Source organism: Perna viridis, chromosome 6, assembly GCF_037379345.1.
Source record: "Perna viridis isolate PV_CMFRI_1.1 ecotype Kerala chromosome 6, ASM3737934v1, whole genome shotgun sequence".
Lineage (NCBI taxonomy): Eukaryota > Metazoa > Mollusca > Bivalvia > Mytilida > Mytilidae > Perna > Perna viridis.
The window spans coordinates 24,185,929-24,210,376 of NC_142450.1; the positions used below are offsets into that span (position 1 = coordinate 24,185,929).

Below are 24,448 nucleotides of genomic sequence, written 5' to 3' on the forward strand. Positions count from 1 at the left end.
ACTATTATAATTATATCAATATATTGTTTGATACATCATATCACCAACAAAAGTTTTTTTATGCTAAAATTAGTAACTTGATCGCCTCATGGGTTTTATGTATATATAACACTCTAGCCTAGTTTTTTTCTTTTATATAGGTAAGTAAATATATTTTGAAACAATATGTTTATATTTTCTTTTTCAAATTTAAGGTTATTTCCATATTTGATTTGTCATTTGTTTTCATTTAAAAACCCCTTTTTCTAAATCCTCATTACTCTGCTTCAGTTACCAAAGAAAAGTTCATCAATTTCAAGTATGTACACAGGCAAATATTTTTCACGTGAAATTCACGTCAATCGAGCTTCACGTGAAATTTATATGACATTTACATCCAATTAACATGATTTTCATGTGAAATTCACTAAACACGAATTTCTTGTGAACATTTCGTGTGAATTTCACGTGAAGGCTCCATTCACCCGAATTTCACGTGAACTCTGTCACTTAATTTATTTGCTCAACTCAGGTGAAAATCATGGGAAATAACTTAGCCTGTGTAACCTTTACTTACATTATTTTCCTTCAGATTTAAAAACTGTTTCTACAGTATTCGCTGAGTGCCAGAGAGGATGGTACCACTTCGGTAATTCTTGTTACTTTTTTGGCACCTCTTTCCGGTCATGGTCTTCTCCTGCAGTAAGAATCTTAAAATTTCAGAGCTTAAAAGCATACGACGAGTGAATACAACCTCCTTTTTCCAGCAGTATGATTAAAAAAGAAGGGGCAATGAATCATTAAATCTATCATGGAAATTCATTAACATCAGTTTTCATCTTAACACCATGAAATATATCTGTTATAGTTTTAAATTAACGAAACAATCTTTCTTTAAAGTTTAGAAGTGCGCCCATGAAATATATCTGTTACAGTTTAACTTAACGAAACAATACTTTTTAAAGTTAGAACTGCGGCATAAAATATTTCTCCGGTACTTTTACTAATGAATAAGATACTTTGTAGTGTATTGTTTTGTTTATACTTTACCTGTAATGCCTCATAAAAATAAATTATGTTTTTATTTTCTAGAGTTTTTGCATGGCTTACAACTCCAAACTGGCTTCTATAGAAACAGCTGACGAAAATTTATCACAGACATGATAACTCTTATAACAAAGGGCCTACCCAAACCTTCGGATAAGAATCATAAGACCTCCATTTTATTCCACATAGTAAATACGAGTCTCATATTAATTTTCGAGAAAAAAATTTTTATCGATAAAAATCGAAACTTCTTTTACCTCTATTTTCTCTCCGTTGAGATCAACGTTGAGAAAAGATACCACAGTGCATTAAGTGAGTTGTAGCACAATGTGTATGCAAGTTCACCTTTAAAGGAACAAATCATATAGGCTGGCACAAAGCTATAAGCTTAATTACTGCAAATTTAAAAGTAAAATTGAAAAACCTTTTTAAACAGAATTCCAAATTAAACTAATCACACACTTTTATGCAGATATGTTCCATAACATTATCCAAAATGTCCATGACCAATAACACTTTAAACACCATGAAAGGATCTAAATTCAATTAAATTATCTAAATCAACCACAGACACTATTTCACATACAACCCATGAAAATTCCCTATCATATCAACATCACACATCAAAGCGTGTATGACATCACTTATACAAAAGATCTACATCACCAAATATGCAAATTATGATTAGTAAATGTTTCTAAACCAATGTAATAATCAATACGATCATTTGCTCAGACATCATACAGTCTCATGTCAGTAAAATTACATCATACAGTCTCATGTGAGGAAAATTACATCATATACAAAATGATTCCATAAAAGTCACATGACCAATGCATGATCACTCAATACCTGTACATTTAGTAAAACCAATGACTCAATGATTATGCCTGGAGATCACTTTAAATGTTTAAGTGACAAATACACATATGATTATCAATTAATTAAGTGATAATTGTATACTTGAACAATCAACCCTATCACCAAACCAATCGTTCGTTAATAATAAATATTTGTTTTTTTTTACAAATTGGCCTTCAGTGGTCTATTTCTTTTTATAAGTTTGTTTTTTCTTCCACCATCTGGTCTGTAAAAATCTACAGATCAACAAAGTTCTGTACGATGCGCCTACAAACTAAAATTTTTTTATCTTCTTTTTGTCAGTTGATTTTTTGATTGGTGGAACAGACGAAGTATTGGAAGGACAATGGGTATGGGCGCCTAATGGTTTACATTTTACATACGGTAATTGGCGGCCTGGAAATTCTGATAATTATCATGAGAATGAAAACTGTCTTGAAATAGTGCAATATGAAGGTCATATTGGGCCGTGGAATGATGGAAGATGTTCATACGAAGGACACTATATATTTGAAATGGAGAAAGTATATAAATCATCGAAACAAAACCCGATACCTTTTTTTCGTCTGAATTGACCAATTTACTTAATTTTAAGGACTTGTGCTAGGGGAAGAACTTTGGTTTTCCTTTAGAAATATCACTGTGAGTCTGTTTATGAGAAATTAGCAAATTCTTCGTTCTTAATTGAGCCCTGACCATATATTAGCCTTTATTGCTTACTGAAGCTTCGACAGACATGTTAAAAAGCAGCTAGTTTACTAACAATATTTCACTTGATTAAAAATTGAGACATTTATCCTCAACTCCTCAAGTTTTCATTTGCGTTTAATGCTAGTTTGGTAATTGTTTTAACTACGATGTTAATCGGAACTGAAAGTGGCAACTTAGTTAAGAATTCTTTTACTTTTCCTACATTAAGTGGAGTGCATAAATCATATCGCCACGTTGTGTTTACAAATAAAATGAATGTACTATTTTCTTTATCCCCCCAAAATATGCTAGTAAAGGCTAACACAGCTGTTTATGATAAGAAGCGCGTATCCTTATTCCAGATATCTAGCTGTGAGTAGCATTTTTGGATGAGAATCATCAAATAATTTCGCCTATACATTGTGTTCACTTTAGTCGATGTCTGATACAACTGCGTAGCAAAATTTCCTCGTACTCAAGAAAAGGGTTCTATATAAAATATATAATGTGTTTTCGCTTTATTTCACCACGAATTAAAAGTGGTTTATCTATTAGCTGATAAACATTTAAAAAGGTTCCAAACATGAACAAAGTAAACCAAAACTATGCATTTGACTTAACTTTTCTGCAACTCAGAATCCGAGGATATTCATTGACTGCAAATTGATTTGTCAATGAGAGGTATAAAGCTACCTGAAAATCATCATAAAGTTGATGAGGTGGAAGGGTGTATGGTGAACCCTTCCATCCCTTGAACTATATAAGATTTGTTTCTTGTTTGTTTTTTATTTCGTGGAATCCGAGTTGCTCATTTACTTATGCTACTTTGTATTTATTATTTTGGTTACTGTTTGTTCTTTGTTGTCTTTGCCTGTTTTCCATGTCTGTTCTTTGTCCCTGGATTGCATTCTTTTGAATTCCGCTAGAAACGTGGTTCCCTTGATTACTCTTTGTATTTGTAATACTTGATACTACCTGGTATGATGGGAATCAGTAGAGTAGGGGTACATTATTTACATAAAACTCAATAACTGTAAAAGTTACCACATCTTTCTTGATACCATTGAAAATCGGAGACATTGTAACAGAATTATTTCTTAATATATTAAGTCATTAATATTTGATGTCACAGGGATGACTAAGACCTCGAACAATGGTGTCTAAATATTGTGTCTTCCCTACCAAGTGGGGTTTAAAATAAGATTTTTTTTTAAATTTTTGTTTTTATTTTAAATGTTTATTTCCGTTTACTTTTGTTCAATTTGTATGATTTTTTGTTAGTGCGCATGCGCAACAACTTTATTAAATTACATTGGTAAATACATTAATTCATATCTATCACTTGAGAGTTTATCCCTGGTTCACTATTAGTGAATATAACCATTTTTAGAGGCTTGAATATTTTCATTTTACTCTCATACTTTCCAGAGTACATTATACCATTTTTTATACTTTCTATAACCTCCCAATTTGTTGTATATAAATCATTTGGAACACATATTCCTTGTTCCAGGAGAATGAAAATACTAAAATTTCATAAAGTGTCGGTGAAAAGTACATTATTTTGGAAAAAATATCTAATTTGACTAATGCAATACCATCTTATTTGTCTAAAAAAACAATATTGCATAGTTGATATGAAAACATGTCCATTTCTATTGTCCATGGTACATTGTGAAAACATTTTCACAAGTCTGGGAGTAAGAAAATATTAAAATTTCATAAAATTATCGTAAAATATACTCAATTTGTAGATATTAGAGTATTTTTGATTGATGCGATACCTTCTAATTTTCTGAATACGAAAAAAGCACTCTTTTATGTGAAAATGTCCTAAACAATCCTAGTTTTGGGGAGTTGATACATCGTCCACCCCAAAGAACTTGAAATAAAGGATAATACAGTCACTGTGAAGTCGTATGGAGTTCATATCACAACTCATACGTTCATCCTAATATATTACGTGAAAGTGGATGCATGCATGTACTTTAAAGAATTAAACATCTTGAGAGTTATTGACTTGTCGATGAAATATAATAAATAAGTTTTCTTATGAAATAAATGAAATGTTGACTGTTAACGGGGCACTGTGTTTTTACCAAATTCATAATTCAATTGCCTATGGATGGACATTTCAGTAACTAGTATATCCAATATGATAACGCAACTCTACTTTTGCTGTGTATTGCGTCACAATACCAGTTAACATGATAAGATTATTTGGTTAAAACATTTCTTGTTATATGAGCTAACATTAAAGTATACTAAACAAAATTATTTAACAGGTAATTTAGATGTACTTGCAATAAATACAAAGAATGTCAAAACAGCTAGCCATCATAATAAACACTGTGGATTTATATTGCATTGAAATCTAATAATAACTAGCATAAATCTACAACAAAAAAGAAGACATGAGAAAATAAAAAAGCAAATACCAATTACTTATATGAATAAACAGTAAAATACAATTTTTCTTGTACGTTGTAGACTTAAACTTCGATACTTTGGGATGCGTATCGCAATGTTGTTCTTGTCAAATATTTTAATTAAGCCAAACACACACTGGTTACAAAACACATAAACAATAAAAAAAACAAAATATACATTTTTGCTATTACTTTCAAATTCTGTAAGGGAAAACATACCACGGTTTCAACAAATGTTGAAAACAGCAGTGTAATCAGACAATAAAATAAAGGTATGAGAGAACAATTCATGATACCATAGCAAGCACATACCATCTATAAGCAAAAGTACATTAAACAAAAAAATAACCTTGTATAACTCCGGACATGAAACTAAATATACCATATAAAAAACAACACTCAAGTAATTCAAACCTCCTTAGATGTGTCACGTGACAGAGTTACACTGTATGCACCTGAATATTGAAAAAAGATCTTCTAGTACTTCAGCAAAAAATAAAGAACAAAAATACCGGGTATATGAAATTTAAATTTGCATACAGTCGAATAGGAATATTTTTGTTTTTTTGAAATAAAATTCTGAAAATATTTTCCAGGCTTCGTATGTACTTTAAACAAGAATCTGCTGTAGAAAAGTTAAATTATTTGGACAAAAAAAAGGAATTTTTTTTAAGATTTTTTAAAACTAGAACAGACTGCAACTTTCGTAAACAGCTTTATACCAGGATCCAAAACAGTAACACCGTCTATCTAAATCAATTCCTGAGTCATCCAATTCTGGGACTCAGTATAGTGATGGTGTCAGGACAAGGTAGTGTTTATGAGAAAATTACAAAGACGCTTAAATGTTTTACTAACCTTTCCCTCTGAAAACGTACAGTAATTATGTATGAACCACTCAGTGTAGTTAGGGATTGTTTTAATTGTTCACAACAACTGTTACTCCCGTAGTGATATTAATTCAATGAGGATCCTGAAAAATTCGAAAGACCTTCTGACAACCCTCTATTCAAGATTATTATCATAATATAATCGCATTAAAACCTATAATTTTCAATTCTTTATACTTCTATTCCCAGTAATCAGTTAAAATCCACTCAAAAACATTATACATCGTTCTTACTCAAAACAAAAGATACACGTAGATGCAATTATGTACATGTAATTCTTGGTAGAGATACTTTGTAGTGAAACAATTCCAAATCATCTTCAATATATACCGAAAAGATGTTTTCAAAATGCTTGAAATTTTTATCGACAACATAGTTGTCCAGCGTGATGGGTGCGTGTTTCAAATTGCCGATTGGCATTGAGAACAAATTGTGCTCCTCCACTTTCTAACCTATTCCTTTACTCTTTTAATGCTTACTAAGTTGTTGATCTGATCCAAAAGAAGAAACATTGTTTAGCTAGACCCTTAAATCTCAGTTTCCGCTATATAGATGACGTATTATCGTTAAACAATTCTAGTTTCGGGATTTTATACATCACATCTACCCCTAAGAACTCGAGATAAAGGCCATTATAAGCACTGTGAAGTTGCCTCATGTCTTGACCTACACTTAGAGATCGATTGAAAAGGAAAACTATTGACCAAACTTTATGACAACACGATAACTTTCCTTTCATCTTTTGCAACATCCCTTTAGCACCTGAATATGGAGTTCACCACACAGAGCTTGCTGTACCTACGCAGAATGTTCGCATCGCTCTAGACTTCTTACAATTAGGCTACTGGAACAGGGGTATGTTGTTACAAGTCTTCAGTACAGATGGTTTATGGTCGTCATTATGAACTCGTGGATCGTTATGGTATACCTATCTGCACCATGCACCATTTGTTCTACCCGTCATATTTTCCCTTTTCTCTTTTGTGTACCCTGGACGACTTTTTATGTGCAACTCTGTGGTATTTCTAGGAAGGCAGAGGACGCCTTACCTACCGGTGCACCTGGTCCATGCTCCCAGTTTTTAGTGAAGTTTGCTTATTCACTTTTGTTACTTTGTATGTATCATGTTTTGTTATATTATGTTCTTTGTTGTGTGTGTCTGTTTGCATGTCTTGTCGTTGTACCTGGATTTACATTATTTTGATTTTTGTTTCCCTTGATTACTCCCTTACTTACATGTAATATTTAATGGGTTTCCAGAACGTTTTCTAGACTTGTAATCTAACATGTTGATTAAGGAAAATGATACGGGTTTTATTCATTTATAAACCTCCTGAAATGTGTAACGTTCCCAATCCAACGCACACGAAGCCCATGAAACACACGAAGCACTTAACCGAAGCACGAAACACGTTGCACAACGCACGATACACAATTGAACGTGTCCGCCGGGAATATTCATCTCCGTAATTGGTATATACTTGGATTGAACAATCAACAAAATACGACTAAAAGACGTACGTCGTATTTTGTTGATAGCTAACATCTTACATGTAATTTTACATAAATGTGTATTATGCTTTAATGAACACATTCGATATATACAATTTTCAAATGTCTATATATGTTTTGATATAAAAACAGGTTCATTCTCGTTGCACATCGTACATTGTGAAAACATTTTCATTTGTCTGGAAATTTCATTAAATTGATATAAAATGCAAATAAAAAATAGAATAAAAGTTTTTTTTCACTGTACAATCGTATTGCTTTCAACATGAAATAAATAAAACTATTTTTATGTAAAAATGTCTATATTTGTTGAATTTCTATTTTACATAGTTACTTCACAAAATTTTGAGTATATTATGCGATTCCTTCTAATTGCTCTGAATATGAAAAGAAAGTAATTATTATTTACAAAATGTCCATATTTGTTGTATATGGATCATTGGGAACACATTTTCCATGTGCCAAAAGAAAAAAAAATACCAAAATTGCATGAAGTATTGGTAAAAAAAGTATTTTTGAAATAATTTAGCTATTTTAACTAATGCGATACCATCTTATTTGTCTCAATAAGGAAATATTGCATTGTTGACATGAAAAATGCCTATTTTTATTATACATGGTTCATTGAGGAAACATTTTCACTGGTCTAGGAGTAAGTAAAATATACTCAATTTTTAGATAATAGTGTATTTTAGACTTATGCGATACAATCTGATTGCTCTGAATGTGAAAAGAAAATATTTTTATGTAAAAAATGCTCATATTTGTTGTACATGGATCATTGAGAACACATATTTCTTGTTCCAGGTGAATAAAAATACAAAAATTTCATAACGTATTGGTAAAAACTACTCTATTTTGAAATAAATAGCTCTTTTAATTTTATAGGTAATGTGATACAATCTTATTTGTCTAAAAAAGAAAAAAAAACAATGATTGATATGAAAAATGCCCATTTGTATTATACATGGTACATTGCAAAAACATTTTCACTGTTCTGAGAGTATGAAAATATTGAAATTTCATAAAATTGGGGGGAAATATACTCAATTTTTATTCTCAAACACAAAAACTTTAGTTCGGGAATTCGAAGCTTTTCACCGATCATTTCAGAAGGCTCTTCAAATTTTTACAGTGTTTCATTATTTGTACAAATAACCCAGGACTGTTCGAAACCAATTATTTTCTATATGTATTTATTCCTGACAATCTTTTTTTTCAATGTAAAAGGAACACTGTTTTTGGAATAGAAAACGATATTACAACGGTATTCCGTAAAATTGATCTACCATAGGAGCTATTTCTATCATTTAATCAGAATTTAAAAAAAACCCGTTGCACGCGGAATGTTGCACGATACACGAAGAACGAAGCACGAAGTGAAGTGCGTACACGAAAAGCACACACGAATCCCACACTTCACGTTACACGATCTCACGAAACACGAACACGAAGCACACGAAGCACACTCAAATGGAAATGTTTCACGTTTCAGGAGGTATAAACAACTGAAAGCCAGCATTCAATTTTGTGAAAATAGTAAAGTAAGTTTACACCGGTCGAAAATCCCATCATGTAAATTGGAGAAACGAAGTTTGATCAAATATTATGTTACATGTAGTTCTTGAGTGCAAATACTTCCTCGCGGCCATGTCGTCCTTAGTGAACTTTAATTGATAACATATATTCATGTTTATTATCAAGATAAGTACACTTACTGTTACTGTTACTTATAGAAGTACAAATATCTTCTTAGTACAATAAACGAAATATCTATCTTTAAGCAGCAGCCTGGGTATATAAGGGTTGCATCCTTTGCATTTCAAAAATCTTATTGTAACTGAAAGGGTTAAGATCAGAGAATGTAATTTTATATTTTTGAGCTTAAAGCAGATTTTATTGACAATCTTTGTCTCAAATGTCTCGACCATAACAATAAACAAATTGTGAAAACATATTTCCTATATGATTAATATTCTTAGAGAAATTACATTTGAAAAATACGAAGTGGACACAACTTTGTACAGATTTTGAATTTAGTGGGAGGAGTTTGATATCAGCTGGTTTTTTTTGTTTTTTTTGTTTTTTTTTTTGTTTTTGGTAAACAAATGCACATGCAAGATAGTGGTTACAGGCATGCTTCGCATACCTTGTTAGCATTATGGAATTTTCTCCTTATTCCAAATATATACTGATATCAAAATCCATAAACACATATCCAAAGAATAGAATATGTCAGCAAATAAGATGTTACACTCTAATCAATTTATTCTAATATACTGCAAGTGAAAAGTCGAAGTATATATATAAAACTAGCAATTTTCAATCCCATCTATGCCCCATGTATGGCTTCGACTTAGGATTTGGATACAGTTCTCTCACAAGGTTTAAAACACAGATAGGCATAGCATAACCTCTCTCCTCACAACCACTACTGAGTCATCTACTCTATCTCTATTAAGAAGACAACTTTTTTTTTCTGAGGTACTGCTCATGACTCCAGGCCTCCCTATTCTCCATCATTCTCAAAAATAGTTTGTATTTGGTTTTCCTAATAGCACTATTTCTAATGTGAGCCATTTGCCCTTCACCTAGCCAACTTTGCATGTTTATAGTTACACATAGAGTACAAAAACATTCCAAACACATATCTCAATCTGCTTCATGCTGAATGTCTTCCTGATGGTTTGGCCCACTTTCAAAAGTTTGCAGGTCAACTTGTTGTTGACTCATTTCTGTTGGTGTTTTCAGCTGGTTCTTTGATTCAGCAATTTGTCATCCGATTAACTTAATTAAAATCCCAATTATTGTGATGAAAAAAGCTTGTATAGCTAATCTTTGTTCTTCAGTAACAGCCAAAGAAAGCACACTTGCATACTGCAGATTTTCCATTTCCACTGACTTTTACAAAGTTTATGTGTCATCATTTACTGAAGTGGGTCAGAATCAACTTTATAGGCATTTTGGGGTTATTCTGTGGGTAAAAGTGTCTATAAAATTTACTATGAATTACTTGTTGACCAAAGATTACCACATGTCAATTTATTTATCATTGTTCGTAAAACTTTATTTTCTCGGCAGATTATTTTTTTTTATTCTTAGGCAATTTAATTAAAACCTATCTTTCCCTCTAATGAAACAAAAATGCATGACCTTTGACAACGATGTTATAGAAGGATAGAGATTTTGAATCATTATCCCAATACTCAAAACATTGCAACAATCAATCAGATGGGAGGATATACCTGTCAAAAATAAAATGTTTCAAAAGGTAATGGTGATCCTGACAAAATACATTAATTAATATAAATAAAATGCATTACTATAAATTCCTTGATGGCCCCATGTTTTAGTGGGACATTTGGAAATGTCACAGTTTGGAGGGAAATTTTTAATAAATGAAAATAAATGTATCATCATGGAAGCACTACCTCTTCAGAATATTAATATAGATAATGAAAATAATCAACGACCAGAAAAAAGGAAGTACGCAAAAGATAATTTTGAAAGTGTCAAGAAGAGAAATATTGCCAGGAAAGATAAAGCAAAACCTATTGATGGAAAAATTAATTTTACATGTGAATCCATTGATGAAAAAAAACATATATATAATGGCCAATGACATCAAGTGATCCATGGGTGGTGGAAATTCTAATAGAACAACAAATAAAGACATGGTTTTGGAAGTATTTCGTTTTATATGTGAAATAAACTAACACAAAAGTTGGACCCTGAGAACCAAAATGATGAGGAGAATGTTCCATTTTTAGATTGTTCGTTTACAGCTTGTGATATTGATGCATCCCAACAACAGCTTTTTATAACTGGGGAAAAGTCTATTCAGAGAGTAACAAACCACGGGAAAATCTGCAAGAGCAATTTATTTGTCAAATCAACTGATATAAAAGGACATGTTGGAGTTTGTAAACTTAGATGTGAAGACAAACAACAGGGTCTACTTTGGTCTTCTTCATCCTACCTTGGTGACAAAGTTCTTTGTAACCTTCGGATGGCTCATGGATTTTATGTCTCTGGTATTTTACCAAACCAGTATTCAAGATTCTGTCGGGCCTCAAATGTTGGATGTATTGGCGAAATTACCCTAAATGGAATATTTCAAAAATATTCACCAGTGGTAGAAGGTTTAGTAAATGAGTCATGTAAAACAGCACTTCTCGAAGAAATTGCTTCCTATGAAGAACTTCAAGACGGCATTGACATTGTTACTGATGCTAGGCATAGAACTAGGAAGAACGCCATGTTTACTGATGTTGTATGTCTTGGTGCTAGAACTCACAAAGTGTTACATGTCGAAACTATTTCTAAAGTTGATTGTCCGAGTGCACAGAAATTCGAACTGATTGGAACAGAAAGAATATACGAGTATTTTAACAATTTACATGATGAGTATGAAGTAAAAATCTGTGTTCATTGTCATGACAGAAATACAAGTGTGAACAAATTCATAAGGAGCAATGGAATGGATACTAAATCTACAAATGATACTTTGCATGCAACAAAAACCATTGCAAAGGAAATCAAATCAATTTGCACAGGGCCACAAAGTACATAGAGGGGCAAACTTGGCATCCCGAGTTAGCAGATAAAAGTGCCAGTATCAAGACTGACATTTACTGGGCAATGAAAAATTGTGATCAAGATCCTACAAAACTTAAATTAAGTATACTGAATATTGTCGAACAGTATAAAAATAATCATGAACACTGCAGTGAATTATCAAGATGTAAAACAGAACTGAAGTATGAGCCATCAAAAGATTAGATTTCTGATCCAAAGGCAGAAATGTTACTTGGACGAGCGTTAATGAACACTCATGTGTATAAATCACCTGTAGATTATATACACTGCATGGACAGTTATTATGTTGAAAGCTTCAACAATGCTATGTTGCAGTATCATGACAAAAGGATAAACTTTTCCCAGCAAGTTTATGTACTACGGACCAATCTAGCTATCTTAGATTGGAATGAACACGTGAATAGGGAAGCAACATCAACAAAAACTGTGCAAGATGCTAAATATCCAAGCCGACAAGTAGATATAAAAGTGCTAAAAAGAAAGGCATATAACACGCGGTCAGAAATATGGTGTAAACTAGTTAAAGCATATCTAGATTAATAAAATTGGAAAGGCATAATTCATTTTTCAATTGAAAAGGTGATTAAGAATTATTTCTTTATGTAGCAAACAATAATTAACTCTAAATGTCGTCTGCATATATTTACCAAGATAACCACACATGCATTTGTTTTTATTGTACACACAGCTGTTTGTTTAAGTACCGCCCATATGTCTTTATCTAATAACACTTAATTGCGCATGTTCCCCGATAAGCTGATCGGATCTTGCTGGTTTAAATGTATCAACTATATGTAGAACTACGAATTTGATGCGGAAATAAAAACTGGAGGTTCTGGTAAGACATTTAGCATTTTAAAGATGTTTCATATATTTTGAAAATGGGATAGGCATACTATAAAGTAAAACTTCGAGTGATACATGAATTGATTGACAGACAGAAATATTGATGACAAACAGAGACGTGCAAAAATACTCGGTCACAATGGATGTATTGTTGACATTTAAAATTACCGAATTGAAACAAATCAATTCTCATATATCGTCCTTAAAAGGCTTTGAGACCACAACTGTGGTCGATTTTGGATTGCTATATGAACAGCAGGCGACTTATTGTGAGTGTGTGTAAATTACTGCACACCTTTATCATGCAAACAAACACACGTAACAAGGTTACCAAGGTTATAGCGGTAATCAAAAGAATGTAATCTAGGGACAAAGACCAGACATATAAAACAGATATATACAACAAAGAATATAAAGTAACTAAAATCACACATACAAAGTAACAAAAGCAGATGAGCAACTCGGACTCCACTAAAACTGGGAGCATGGACCAGGTGCACTGGTAGGGTAAGCGTCTTCTGCATTTCTAGAAACTTCCACCGAGTTGCTCATAAAAAGTCAAGTTCGGGGTAGACGAAAGAGGAAAGGAAAACTATGACAAGTTGAACAAATCAATTTTCGCAGATGGATACACCGTAACGATCTACGAGTTCATGATGACGACTACAGAAGTTTTATAGTCGTCATCATGATCTACGAGTTCATGATGACGACTATAAAACTTCTGTAGTGATGACTTCAATCTTGTAGCAACATAACCCTGTTCCAGAAGTCTATTTGTTAGAATTCTAGCGCGATACAAAAAGTCTACATAGTTTCGGTAAGATCTGGCATAACGTATGAGTTGTGACATGAACACTCCATACGCAGGTGGTGCTGTAGTGATGTTGCCACAAATGAAAGGAAAGTTGACAATTCTAAATGTAACGTCATCACGTTTGGCGTAAAGTTCGGTCAATAGTTTTCCTTTACCATCGATTTCTAAGTGTAGGTCAAGATATGAGATTGACCTCACAGTGTCTGTAGTATCCGATGAATCAAATCCCCTAAAATAGGATTGTTTAAAGATAATACGTCATCAATATAACGGACACTGAGATTTAAGGATCTAGCTAAACGATTTGAAATAACCATTTAATGTACAACTTTTAACTCTCAATGATGTTGATGTCTATAGACAGCCCATTATGTTATTGTCATTTGTTCATGAGTTTATTCCTCATGCTTGATATTATGGCCGTCGGCTATAAAGTGACGAGCAAGTATTGTTGTCTATGTTACCCTGCATAAGAGTTATTATGTGTACTCCATACCATAATATATCCCGAAATGATAACGTTACAACCATATAAATTAAAGTCTTATTCAATAACAAGTTCGATTTCATCGAACAAATGACGCTTTTTCGTGAAGATCTTCTTTCTATCGTGGTAGTGTGGTTAGCATCCTAAATCAATATTTTCTACTTGTACCCTCGTCTGGTGCATCCATGTCTGGATAACACCTTAGATATCTAAGCAGTGTTTTGTAGTGTTATCATACGCTGTCCCACTATATTTTGTGTAATTGTGTGAAAAAAATCATTTAAAAATAGAAAAATAACTGTGAGCAATAAATAATTTTGGAAAAACAAGTAAGATATCGATTTCTTATCCAATGTTAGTTACTAAATTCTATGTTTCGATGTCGTTGTGGTGACATAGTAGTTAAAGGTAAACACAAAGATTACATATTTGACTTTTGTCCTAATCGTGCAGATTATATGAGGCCAAAATATCATTAGAAGATATTTATAGTTAAGAAAACCTGATGAACAACCATTAAATTTCAAAATGCAATTTTGAATATTAATATCAATGAAGAATTTTAGCAAAAACAAAAAGAATTGCTAAATTGTTTTGTATTTCATTTCTATGACAAAACATAAATTCTGAAAATAAGGAAAAAAAGACGTCATACACACATTCTTCACGTTGCTTTTAGATAGAATTCCAATTAAACAACTGAACGATAACACTGACCAAAAGTTACTGGTATGTATAACTGGTATATAACTGAAAGAAAGAGACAAAATTGTTTACCTTTAAGAACAAAAATCAAATTAATAATATGGGCAAACCTAAAGCTTATCACGAACCATACGACATATAAGATGATATGAGACAATATTGATGGGATTGTTTCTTGAGAAAATAGTGTCAATACTGAACATACATATGAGAATAACTATAGTTGGTTCGCTTTACCATTATAACCAATGCTCTCAATCTAACATCAAGGAAAATGTCCGTTGCTTTATAAGAAATAATTCAATAAAGAATAATAAACTTTTCGAAAAAAAATCTCAACAGAAACGATGTCAAGACTTATTTCACACTTCTGTTGATAATATATCATTGGGTCACCAACACATTTTGTTTAATAAATCAGGTACAATTAAAGGAAATCGGAAATCGAGTACTGACATCGGTCTGATTGGTTCTTGGTCCATGTTGTTATGTACTCCGCAAATGACAATCAGAGATATTGGTCGACAAGAAGTTATGAGAATGACGAGTTACCACGATACGCCGAACATGACCCAGAATACAGGCGGAAAATAAGTTTGATTCGTGAGTGTCACAAATTATTGGGTACTAGCAGGCATGATAAAAAGGCTTTAGGCATAGCCATAATTGGACCTCCAGGATGTGGAAAGTCAGCCTTCTTGAATACTATTTTCGCAAGTTTCAGTAAATCCAATTGGCTAGAGTATGCAAAATCTGGCGTTTTTGAAACCGATGAACAATTTTCTGTTCGTCTGAAGAGGTAAGATTTTAAACAAACAAACAAGTCTTCTTTTCTAATGTTGCATTATTTACTTTATATCAACACTAATCAAATCTTATCTGAAACAGTTTCTAACTCAAATGAAAATGCCTTTTAACAGGTCCCTATTGAAATATTAAAATTAAATAACTTTCAGAGTGACAATGTAAAGTAATCGTGAAATTTCTTATATCATTTTAGTTGTATGGTAATCAAATGAAAATCAACATAGGTTTTCTTCCAAGAAGCGTATATGTGACTTGACATTTTACAATTTGAAATCAATTCAACACCATTTCCACATTATTTACTTTGTTTCATCATTATACTTTGCTTGATTGAATGATATCGCATTAGTGTGAATTATTGTTTTGATGCGTCCTCCCCCTTTTGTGACTCATGTCGCGAGAAGCTGCATTATTTATTGTTCCTAGACAAATACCTGATTATACTCACTTAAATGACGCTGTGGGAGCATGATACGGTTACCCTTCCGGAGCACCTGATGTGATGTCACTCCCAGTTTGTTTTGTAGGAGTTCATTTTGCTAGTGCTTTAGGTTATTATTGTTGTGTGTGTGTGTGTGTGTGTGTGTGTGTGTGTGTGTGTGTGTGTGTGTGTGTGTGTGTGTGTGTGTGTGCGAGTTTGTGTGTCATCATTTTTTTCCCTTATCTTCAGTATTCGTGTGTCATCTATTTAACTCGGTTTCCTACATTGTTTATGTATATTGTCTTTGTGTCCTGTTTTCATGTTCAGGCCATGTTTTTGTTCTAAATATTTGATTTAAACATATAACACTCCTGACCCTTCGGTTTGTTTGTTTGTTTTTTTTTTCTTTGCCGATATTGAAAAAAACTGTTACTTCGAACACTTCTTGAAAAAACTGCAAGTGTAAACTCCAATTGTACAAGTGCTAGCAATAATTTAAATAAGCATTGTTTGATAATAAAAGAAGCAAAAAAATAATAATAATATTACATACAATTAAAGAATATAAGAAGAAAAGGTATAATGAGTATATCAGTAGTTTCCAGATACTTCGAATAAACCCGAGTTCACTATTCCCATCGCAAAGATTTCTTACAGTCAGTTTTAGCTTTTAAATAACTGTACTTTTCGGTGGAAGAATAACAATTTCTAAATTTCTAAATTTGAAACACATTTTACTTTTTTTATGAGTGTAATAAGTTCAACTACAACTTACTTATTAACTGAAGGGTGATTAATGCTACCTAAAACTGACTCAAAGTTTGATATTTCGAATGAAAAAAAGAGATAGAAACATAAGAAGTTCTTATTTTCTAGATACACGAAAAAAGATTACTACCAAGATAATGACAACATTCTCATGCCGACATTTGTAGATATGACTGGTTTTGACGATTGTGATTCAGAACACACAAAAGAGCTTTTGAGAATTATTCTACTAGGAAAACTCAAAGACAACGAACAATTGGCTAATTTGAAGAGACAACGTTTGCCTCAGTTAAAAAAACAGTCGTCTTTGGGTCATGAATTTGTATTCCAGAGAATTAATCGGATAATTGCAGTATGTTCTTACGAGCCAGATTCTAATCTTCCAAGAAATTTATTCGCAGCTATTAATCAGGTTGCTAAAGAAAGAGGTATGACCGATTCTTCTTCAACCTGTTACTTCGAAATTTATGGCAATTGCAACTTAACACATCGTTTGTCATGTCTTTATAACATATATATTTTAACAAACACTGAATGCTTTTTTTTTTGCTTTTATTAATCCATTACAGGACAAGTAATAGTTATTCTTTAAGTGATCTGACGACGTACGTTGAGAGAAATGATATTTTTAATAGCTTCAAATTATAGCTGGATTCGGTTAATTCTATTAGTTTAAGCAATGGCATGAAAGTGTGTTATAAATTTGACTAACTTGATATGACATATTTCATCCCGGTGGGGTTATAGTCTCTTTGACATATTCACATATTCATGCTCGTTATAACTTGTTTATTTAAAACCAAAGTGATATTTCAGCCAATTACATATTGTTTGTCCACAGATATTCCTGTTTACGGTGCTATGACACATGCCGACAGATATACTACAGAAAAGGACAAGAGATCGGAGGAAAAAGAGGGTGCTTTCATGAGATGTCGTGGACTAGAAAAACACCGGTTTGCAAAAATTGTGAACTACTGCCCAGAAGTTGATCCTGAAATGAAATATACTGATTCTATAAATCCTTCATTGGATGTACCTGTTCTTTCTTTTCTTAAACAGGTATATCATTATAAGTAGATATTATTTAATTGATAAACTTCTTTCGTAGCGGATATTTTATTTTACACAAATAGGCTAGTAAATACCTAGGTCATCCTTTAAATCACCTGTCAATTCTGACCATAAGAAGTTAAATATCTAGAGGTAATCGAGCATGACAATCATGTTTGTGTCTGTCTTCAGTCCAACAGTGAAAGAGTATATACATACTGATACTCATACTGAGTAATCAAGGGAACCAAGGTTATAGCGGTAATCAAAAGAATGCAATCCAGGAACAGACTAGACATGGAAAACAGACATACACAAAAAATCACATAAAGTAACTAAAATCATACATACAAAGTAACAAAAGTAAATTAGCAACTCGGACTCCACTAAAAACTGGGAGCATGGACCAGGTGCACCGGTAGGGTAAGCGCCTTCTGCTTTTCTAGAAACACCCACCGAGTTTCTCATAAAAAGTCAAGTCCAGGGTTGACAAACGTGGAAAGGAAAACTATGAACCGTTGAATAAATCAGTTTTCACGGTGCATAACGATCCACGGGTTCACAATGACGACTATAACACTTATGTAGTGATGACTTCAATCTTGTAGCAACATAAGCCTGTTCCAGAAGCTTATTTGTTAGAGTTCTAGCGCGATACAAATGTCTGCGTGGTTTCGGCAAGCTCTGACATAACATATGAGTTGTGATATGAAAAGAAAACAACAACTAACAGCCAAACCTACCACTAAAATCGTTGAGAAGAAATGTGGTTTGGTTAGAAAGTATTCATTAAATAACTTGCTAAAACTTACTTCGGATGTTGTGCCACTAGAAATGGCATGTTTTGGTGTGAAATTTCAAAAGGTCATTATAAAAATATTAATGTAAACACTTATAAAACTCCCAATTTTGCTAATAAAGGGATAATAAACAAAACTCAACTTCGAGACAAACTTGTATGTACAGAAACTCTTCCTATTAACATCATTAAAAACAATGCAAAATATATCATGATCAAATTATCTTCTTAAATAGAGTTATATGTGTTTTTGTTGTCGTTCTAAATGGCATTATCTAGTTTGTTTGTTCATTAGAAATTTATGCGAAATTAACAAAAGTCGACATCAGTAACATAAATTTTCTTTTATCAGGTATTCACACCAGATTTAAGTGACTCCTCTGAACCTCCTCCGGTTGACACTGACGACACAGGATACTGTTCTCAAAAATGTTTCTTTTTAACTGTTTTTATTATTGTGGTAGCAATCGTGTTTCAATGGTGGTACAAGAATATGAAGAATGGTTACTATCACTACAGTCATCACAACTATCACTATAGATAATAGAAATGGCTTGTGACATTCCAATCATTTCGTTCAAAAAAGTCTGTATTAAATACTTTACATGCTTTTTGTGAACTTTAAACATTAGATTGAGTGCATTATTTTCTATTCGTGTTTTTTAGTTTAAGCTTTGTTTCAGCAAGTAAATTAGAAGTAATTAAATAGTAATAGTGTGAACTTTATGAAAGAGTCAAATACAAATGTGTCTGAACCATAACTATTTGTGCACTACAACTTTGATATTTGATTGAAAATAAAATTAAATAGATCTTACCTCCATAAGCAATCTTCAGCCGCTTTATCAATTGTTTTTTCTTGTGATTATCTGATTATTTAATTCAACAATTGTCATAACTTTTGTTGTTTCATTTTTTTTTTTTATGGCAAACACGAAGATGACGTATATATAAACTAAATAATAATAAAATAATGAAGCAGAAAGAAAATTGTATGACTTTTTATTTACATCCAAATATATAGTTGGCTATTGCTCAAAAGTCCGATAATGTATAAACAAGCACTCCACTAGTTAACTGAAAAACCAAAAAATGAATACAAAAGACAATTAACAAATAAAATAAAAGTAAATTAACAAACTCTTATTCGAATAGTTCAAATGAAAAAAAATATTTTCGTGTTGGTGACTTTAACATGTCACCATATAATGTTTCGTCAAACTAACTATTAAGTCACCGATAAATAGGGGAAAATGTCCATTTCCATGACAGAATATAATACTCGCAACAGATCTTGCAAAATTACACCCTCTGTTCAACAGATGATAATCGATTTAATTATTGTTGTAATATTGTTAATTAATTGAAATACAGAAGTACCAGTCTTTTGTTAGAAACATGCAAATTCTGTAATATTTGATACAACCAAAAAAGGCTACAAATTTTTGTCATTAAGTTGTTTTATGGGTCTTTGGAAACAAATTTATGATCATTCATTCCAATCTGTGTTTTAAGGAGATAATTAAGATCGAAAATCCAATAGTTTCTACAGTATTTCAGTGCAATTCACAGAGTTATCACCCTTAATTTTGAATTCTACAATACAGACTTTATAATATACATTTCCTAAGAACAAGGACTATTTGAAAATCTGCATGTTAATATCTGTTTACTAAAACATTTTAACAAAATATAAAAAATAAGAAAATGTGGGATTTTCAACCTTGAATCACATTTTCGCTGACTCTTAAGTAACTTAAAAGACAATAGAAATTCATCAGTACTTTGTGTCATCTATGTGGTAGTAGACCTCAAGCAAAACGATCCGTCAGAAATGAATGGCTACTTACATAGATATGGAAAAAGGGATAGTAATATCATGTGTCTTTTCTATCTTGAACGAACAACACATATGTATAGATTGCAAAGATAATGAGAATTTGGAAGTAGCTATAAGGGCTTATTTACATAAGGTCTTGCTCAATAATGCCGTTTGATAGTTTACTTATAAATTCTGTGATGATATACATGTAACGTAAAAGCATATCCAAGAACATTAAAATTTCATATCCCTTATTTTTGCGTAGTGATTTAATTTCTGCTAAATACGCAGTTTACGCCGGGACGCAAAATAAAAACAGATGGATTAAAACTAAAACTCGTGTTCTTTGACTTCTTGTTTTATCTGATCAAACAACAAACAATTTTACAGAGAATAAATTTCTCAAATTTCTAACTGCTTTTCTCATTAGTTTTCCCACATAGAATAAAAAACATAAAACTTAGGGTTTTTATCAGACACAAGGAATGTCGTTCTTGTCGTCCGTAGATATAAATTTTACTATTATATACTACAAGTATATAGTACAAATTATACTACAATAACTTAAATGGGGTTTAGTATTGTTTTTTTTTAATTGACTATTCAGAACTGGCTAAAAAGTGAAAAGACAAAAACATTTTCATGATATTTCATGAAGCAACAGTCCGCAAGTACGCATGTTACCACATTTTTACACATTCATCTGACAGTGGGAGGGTTGTTTTCCTTAAAACGATAAAATTCGAGAAGTACCTGTAGTTGTTCAAACAATAAAGTTCAAAGAACTAAAATGAAGAATCACGTTGATTAAATTGGTCAATGTAGTTTATGAGCAAACACTTCAGTAAAACATCTAATAGTAATGGCAAAAGTATTTTGAATTGCAAATTAAGTTAAAATAAAACAATGTGAAATAAAATGGAATCGATTAAGAAATGACGACAAGCAATGTAACTCAATACGTAAAAAGACAATTTTGTCTCAATTCCATGTATTTTTGGTGTAGAAGTAAAGAAAATCCCAGCGTAAAAGTATATATTGGGCATGGATGAAGACAACTGAGCAGCCACAACGTATGGGTCTAATTGCAAGCCTTCATGACAAGTGTTTTGTCAAAATAAAAAACATTTATTCTTTACAGATTGAGTACATAGATATATTCAGTTGGTATTGAGTTTTAAAAGTCATTCAAGCTACATGTAAATACGAATGTCAATATCATTTGTATTTTGTGATGAATAAATGTGTATTGATATCATTCTCACCGTGTAATTGATTATTTTTGTTTGCATAATTGCATCATACTCACTCTATTTTACAAATGGAGTGTTGTTTTGTACAACAATCATCGATAATATCTATCTTTGAGATCTAAACAATATTCGTTTCCGACAGAGTAACTTGGATTATCCAGGCACCAGATTTTTGTTTTCAAGAGGCTGTGAAGAGGAGGCCGAGTTCCAATGTCCTTCAAATATTTAGTCTGATCCATCTATCCAGAATCATTATGAAAGGAAAGTTATTATGTAAAATATAATTTTTTTATGATATTTTATCTATTTACGGTTGATAAAGTTGCAAGATATATTTGAAAAGGTCAGACCTTGGAGACTTACGGTTCCACTAAAGGAAAATGTCAGTTGTTAATTTCTTCGTTATTACTCCATAAAAAGACTTGAAACTTGGCCAAGAAGTTAATTTTGTTACTATCTTTATATCTTTAATGTTATGTTGGTGTGCCACATATAACAAATAGTGTATTTATGGAAAAAATGTAGTTATTTTGAGAATTTTAAAAAAGTAGGGTCACTACAGAACACATTTAAATGATACCAAATCGTTACCAGTAACTCATTAAACCTTTCAAAAAATAATCTAAAATATCGGGTGATACTGAACCGATCTAGTCAGTGCCGACAATATTTCACCCAAAAATTTTTTTGCGTAACTGTAACTTAAAATATTTATGATGATAGTCGTTTTCATCAGAAACTGCTGCTTGCATCCTGCACAACTATATCTGTCCAAATCGAAAGTAAATTGATGTATCCCTCCGCTCTAAAATGTATTGTTACTATTTTTAATTTTACAATGAAGTTAAGATTACCCTTCTAAATTTTGAACATGCTCTTAAATATTCCCGCTTTTAAATAGAAAATCATAATTTCCCAATTTATTTATATATAATGGATAAAAAAACACCATATGAGGGATAGTACCCCAAATGGGAGGTTAACCCTTATTTCAGGTCTTGTTCCCAACCTGCAAAATGGCAAACAAGATAAAAGTAGATGAACTAGGGGGAGGGTCTGGTGCTGGAATATCCTTTTCATTGGAAAATTTTGTTACATTTGTGCTTAATGTACTGTAAAATTGGTAAATTACAGCCTTGAAACCACCCTTTTTAACGCCACTTTTTTCAAAATCTTTGGGTCTGCAACATGCGATAAATGTAATGTTTGTCCAGCTGTCCCGGATTAAAAAACTCTTCTGACAAGTATATGTACATGTACATAGTCAATTTGAAAAACAATATGTATACTTTTATTTTTCAGGTTGTTCTATGGAAAAAAATGACAGATCCATACAAATACAAAAAAAATGTTACCAAGACCTGTAGATGGAGAGAGATTAAGATGTAGATCTTACTTTAGATAATATACATCTTATAGTTGCAGAGTGTAAGTTAAAATTCATGTACATGTATATGGATATTACTTTTTGAGTAAATAATATTGAAGTGTCGGATAATACTCACTATATAATTAATTTATGATCATCAGGTGACATTTAATAGATCGAAGTAAGTCTCTTGCCTAATTGATTTTTACCATTTTTTTTATGGATTTTTTTTTCAAATTGAAAACTGCACCATGCAAAACATTTTATTTGAGTTTACCTTCAAATTTGTTTAGTATCTGGCAGCAATACAACTTTAATACAATTGATTCTATAGTTGAGCATGAAAGTAAACTAATAGTAAACTAATTTATGACCGATTATTCTTATTTTTTTTGCAATATGACAGTATGTAAGTAATTTTGTAAATTTGTCCATCCTCGGGTACTGTATGTAATAGTTGGGAATAAGTTTGCTACTGAATTCTCTTACTACACTATTATTGCATATAAATAAAACATGATATTCAACCCCTATCACATTCTTACACAAAGTAAACAATCTTTCTTGTCTTGGCACATTAAATCATCTTAAAGTTTCTATTGGGAGACGTATATTTGATGTACGTAATTTAGTTTTCCAAATTCTACTAGTTTTTTTGAAGCACTATAAGATTTTTCCCAAGTGAAAATTATGATATAAATGAACCAAAAAGTTGCCCTTTCGTAGAATTATTTATGTTACTGGACATTTTTGGTATAAATTGATACTGTAAAATTTAGGTTACATAATTCAAGTCAAATTGACCATTTTGATTTAAAAACACATATCTCAAGTCAGTTTGACTAATTATTCATCCATTTGAAGCTCTCAGTTTAAAACACTTTAGTTTATACATAAGAACATAATAAACCACCAAAGTTATCTTTGTTATTGATAAGTGTAAACCAAAATGACAACATTCTTCTTTTAACACTCTTTTCTTATGGAAAACGCCCCAATTCTCCATAAACCATAAAATTAAAGGTCAAGATTTGAACCTTCAAAATTCTTTTACAAAAAGCAAGAAATATTCTTTCTATAATTTTCAATTTTTCATATCCCCAAATTTCAGAACCATACAGTAAAAGAGGTTCAATCATTGTTTTAGCTGAAGAACAAAAGGAATGTTGTGGTTTCTAGTATTTTTATTAATGTTAAATTAATCTCTTTGAGCTTAGGAAACAATTTTTTATATGCAATCAGAAAAATTGCTATTGTACTTGAAAAATAATCTCAGATAGGAAAAATTATCTAT

General features: G+C 31.8%; 1 protein-coding gene and 1 pseudogene across 3 annotated transcripts; both read left to right on the forward strand.

The window, feature by feature from the left end:
• Window positions 1-1,080: 1,080 nt before the first annotated feature.
• LOC148614175 (uncharacterized) lies at window positions 1,081-2,476 on the forward strand (annotated as a pseudogene).
• A 10,245-nt stretch (window positions 2,477-12,721) lies between these two features.
• Window positions 12,722-19,700, forward strand: LOC148614176 (uncharacterized). 3 transcript variants are annotated; one of them, XM_088588083.1, is made up of 6 exons: window positions 12,736-12,845; window positions 14,837-14,886; window positions 15,284-15,661; window positions 16,967-17,286; window positions 17,700-17,920; window positions 19,063-19,700. In XM_088588083.1, exons 3-6 carry the CDS (start codon window positions 15,351-15,353, stop codon window positions 19,252-19,254), a joined length of 1,044 nt encoding a protein of 347 aa, XP_088444209.1. In that variant the 5' UTR covers window positions 12,736-12,845; window positions 14,837-14,886; window positions 15,284-15,350; the 3' UTR covers window positions 19,255-19,700. The 3 variants fall into 3 exon arrangements, with proteins under 3 accessions (XP_088444210.1, XP_088444209.1, XP_088444211.1); XM_088588085.1 differs by having other exon boundaries at window positions 12,744-12,845; window positions 14,841-14,886; XM_088588084.1 differs by lacking the exon at window positions 14,837-14,886 and having other exon boundaries at window positions 12,722-12,845.
• The last annotated feature ends 4,748 nt before the right edge of the window (window positions 19,701-24,448 follow it).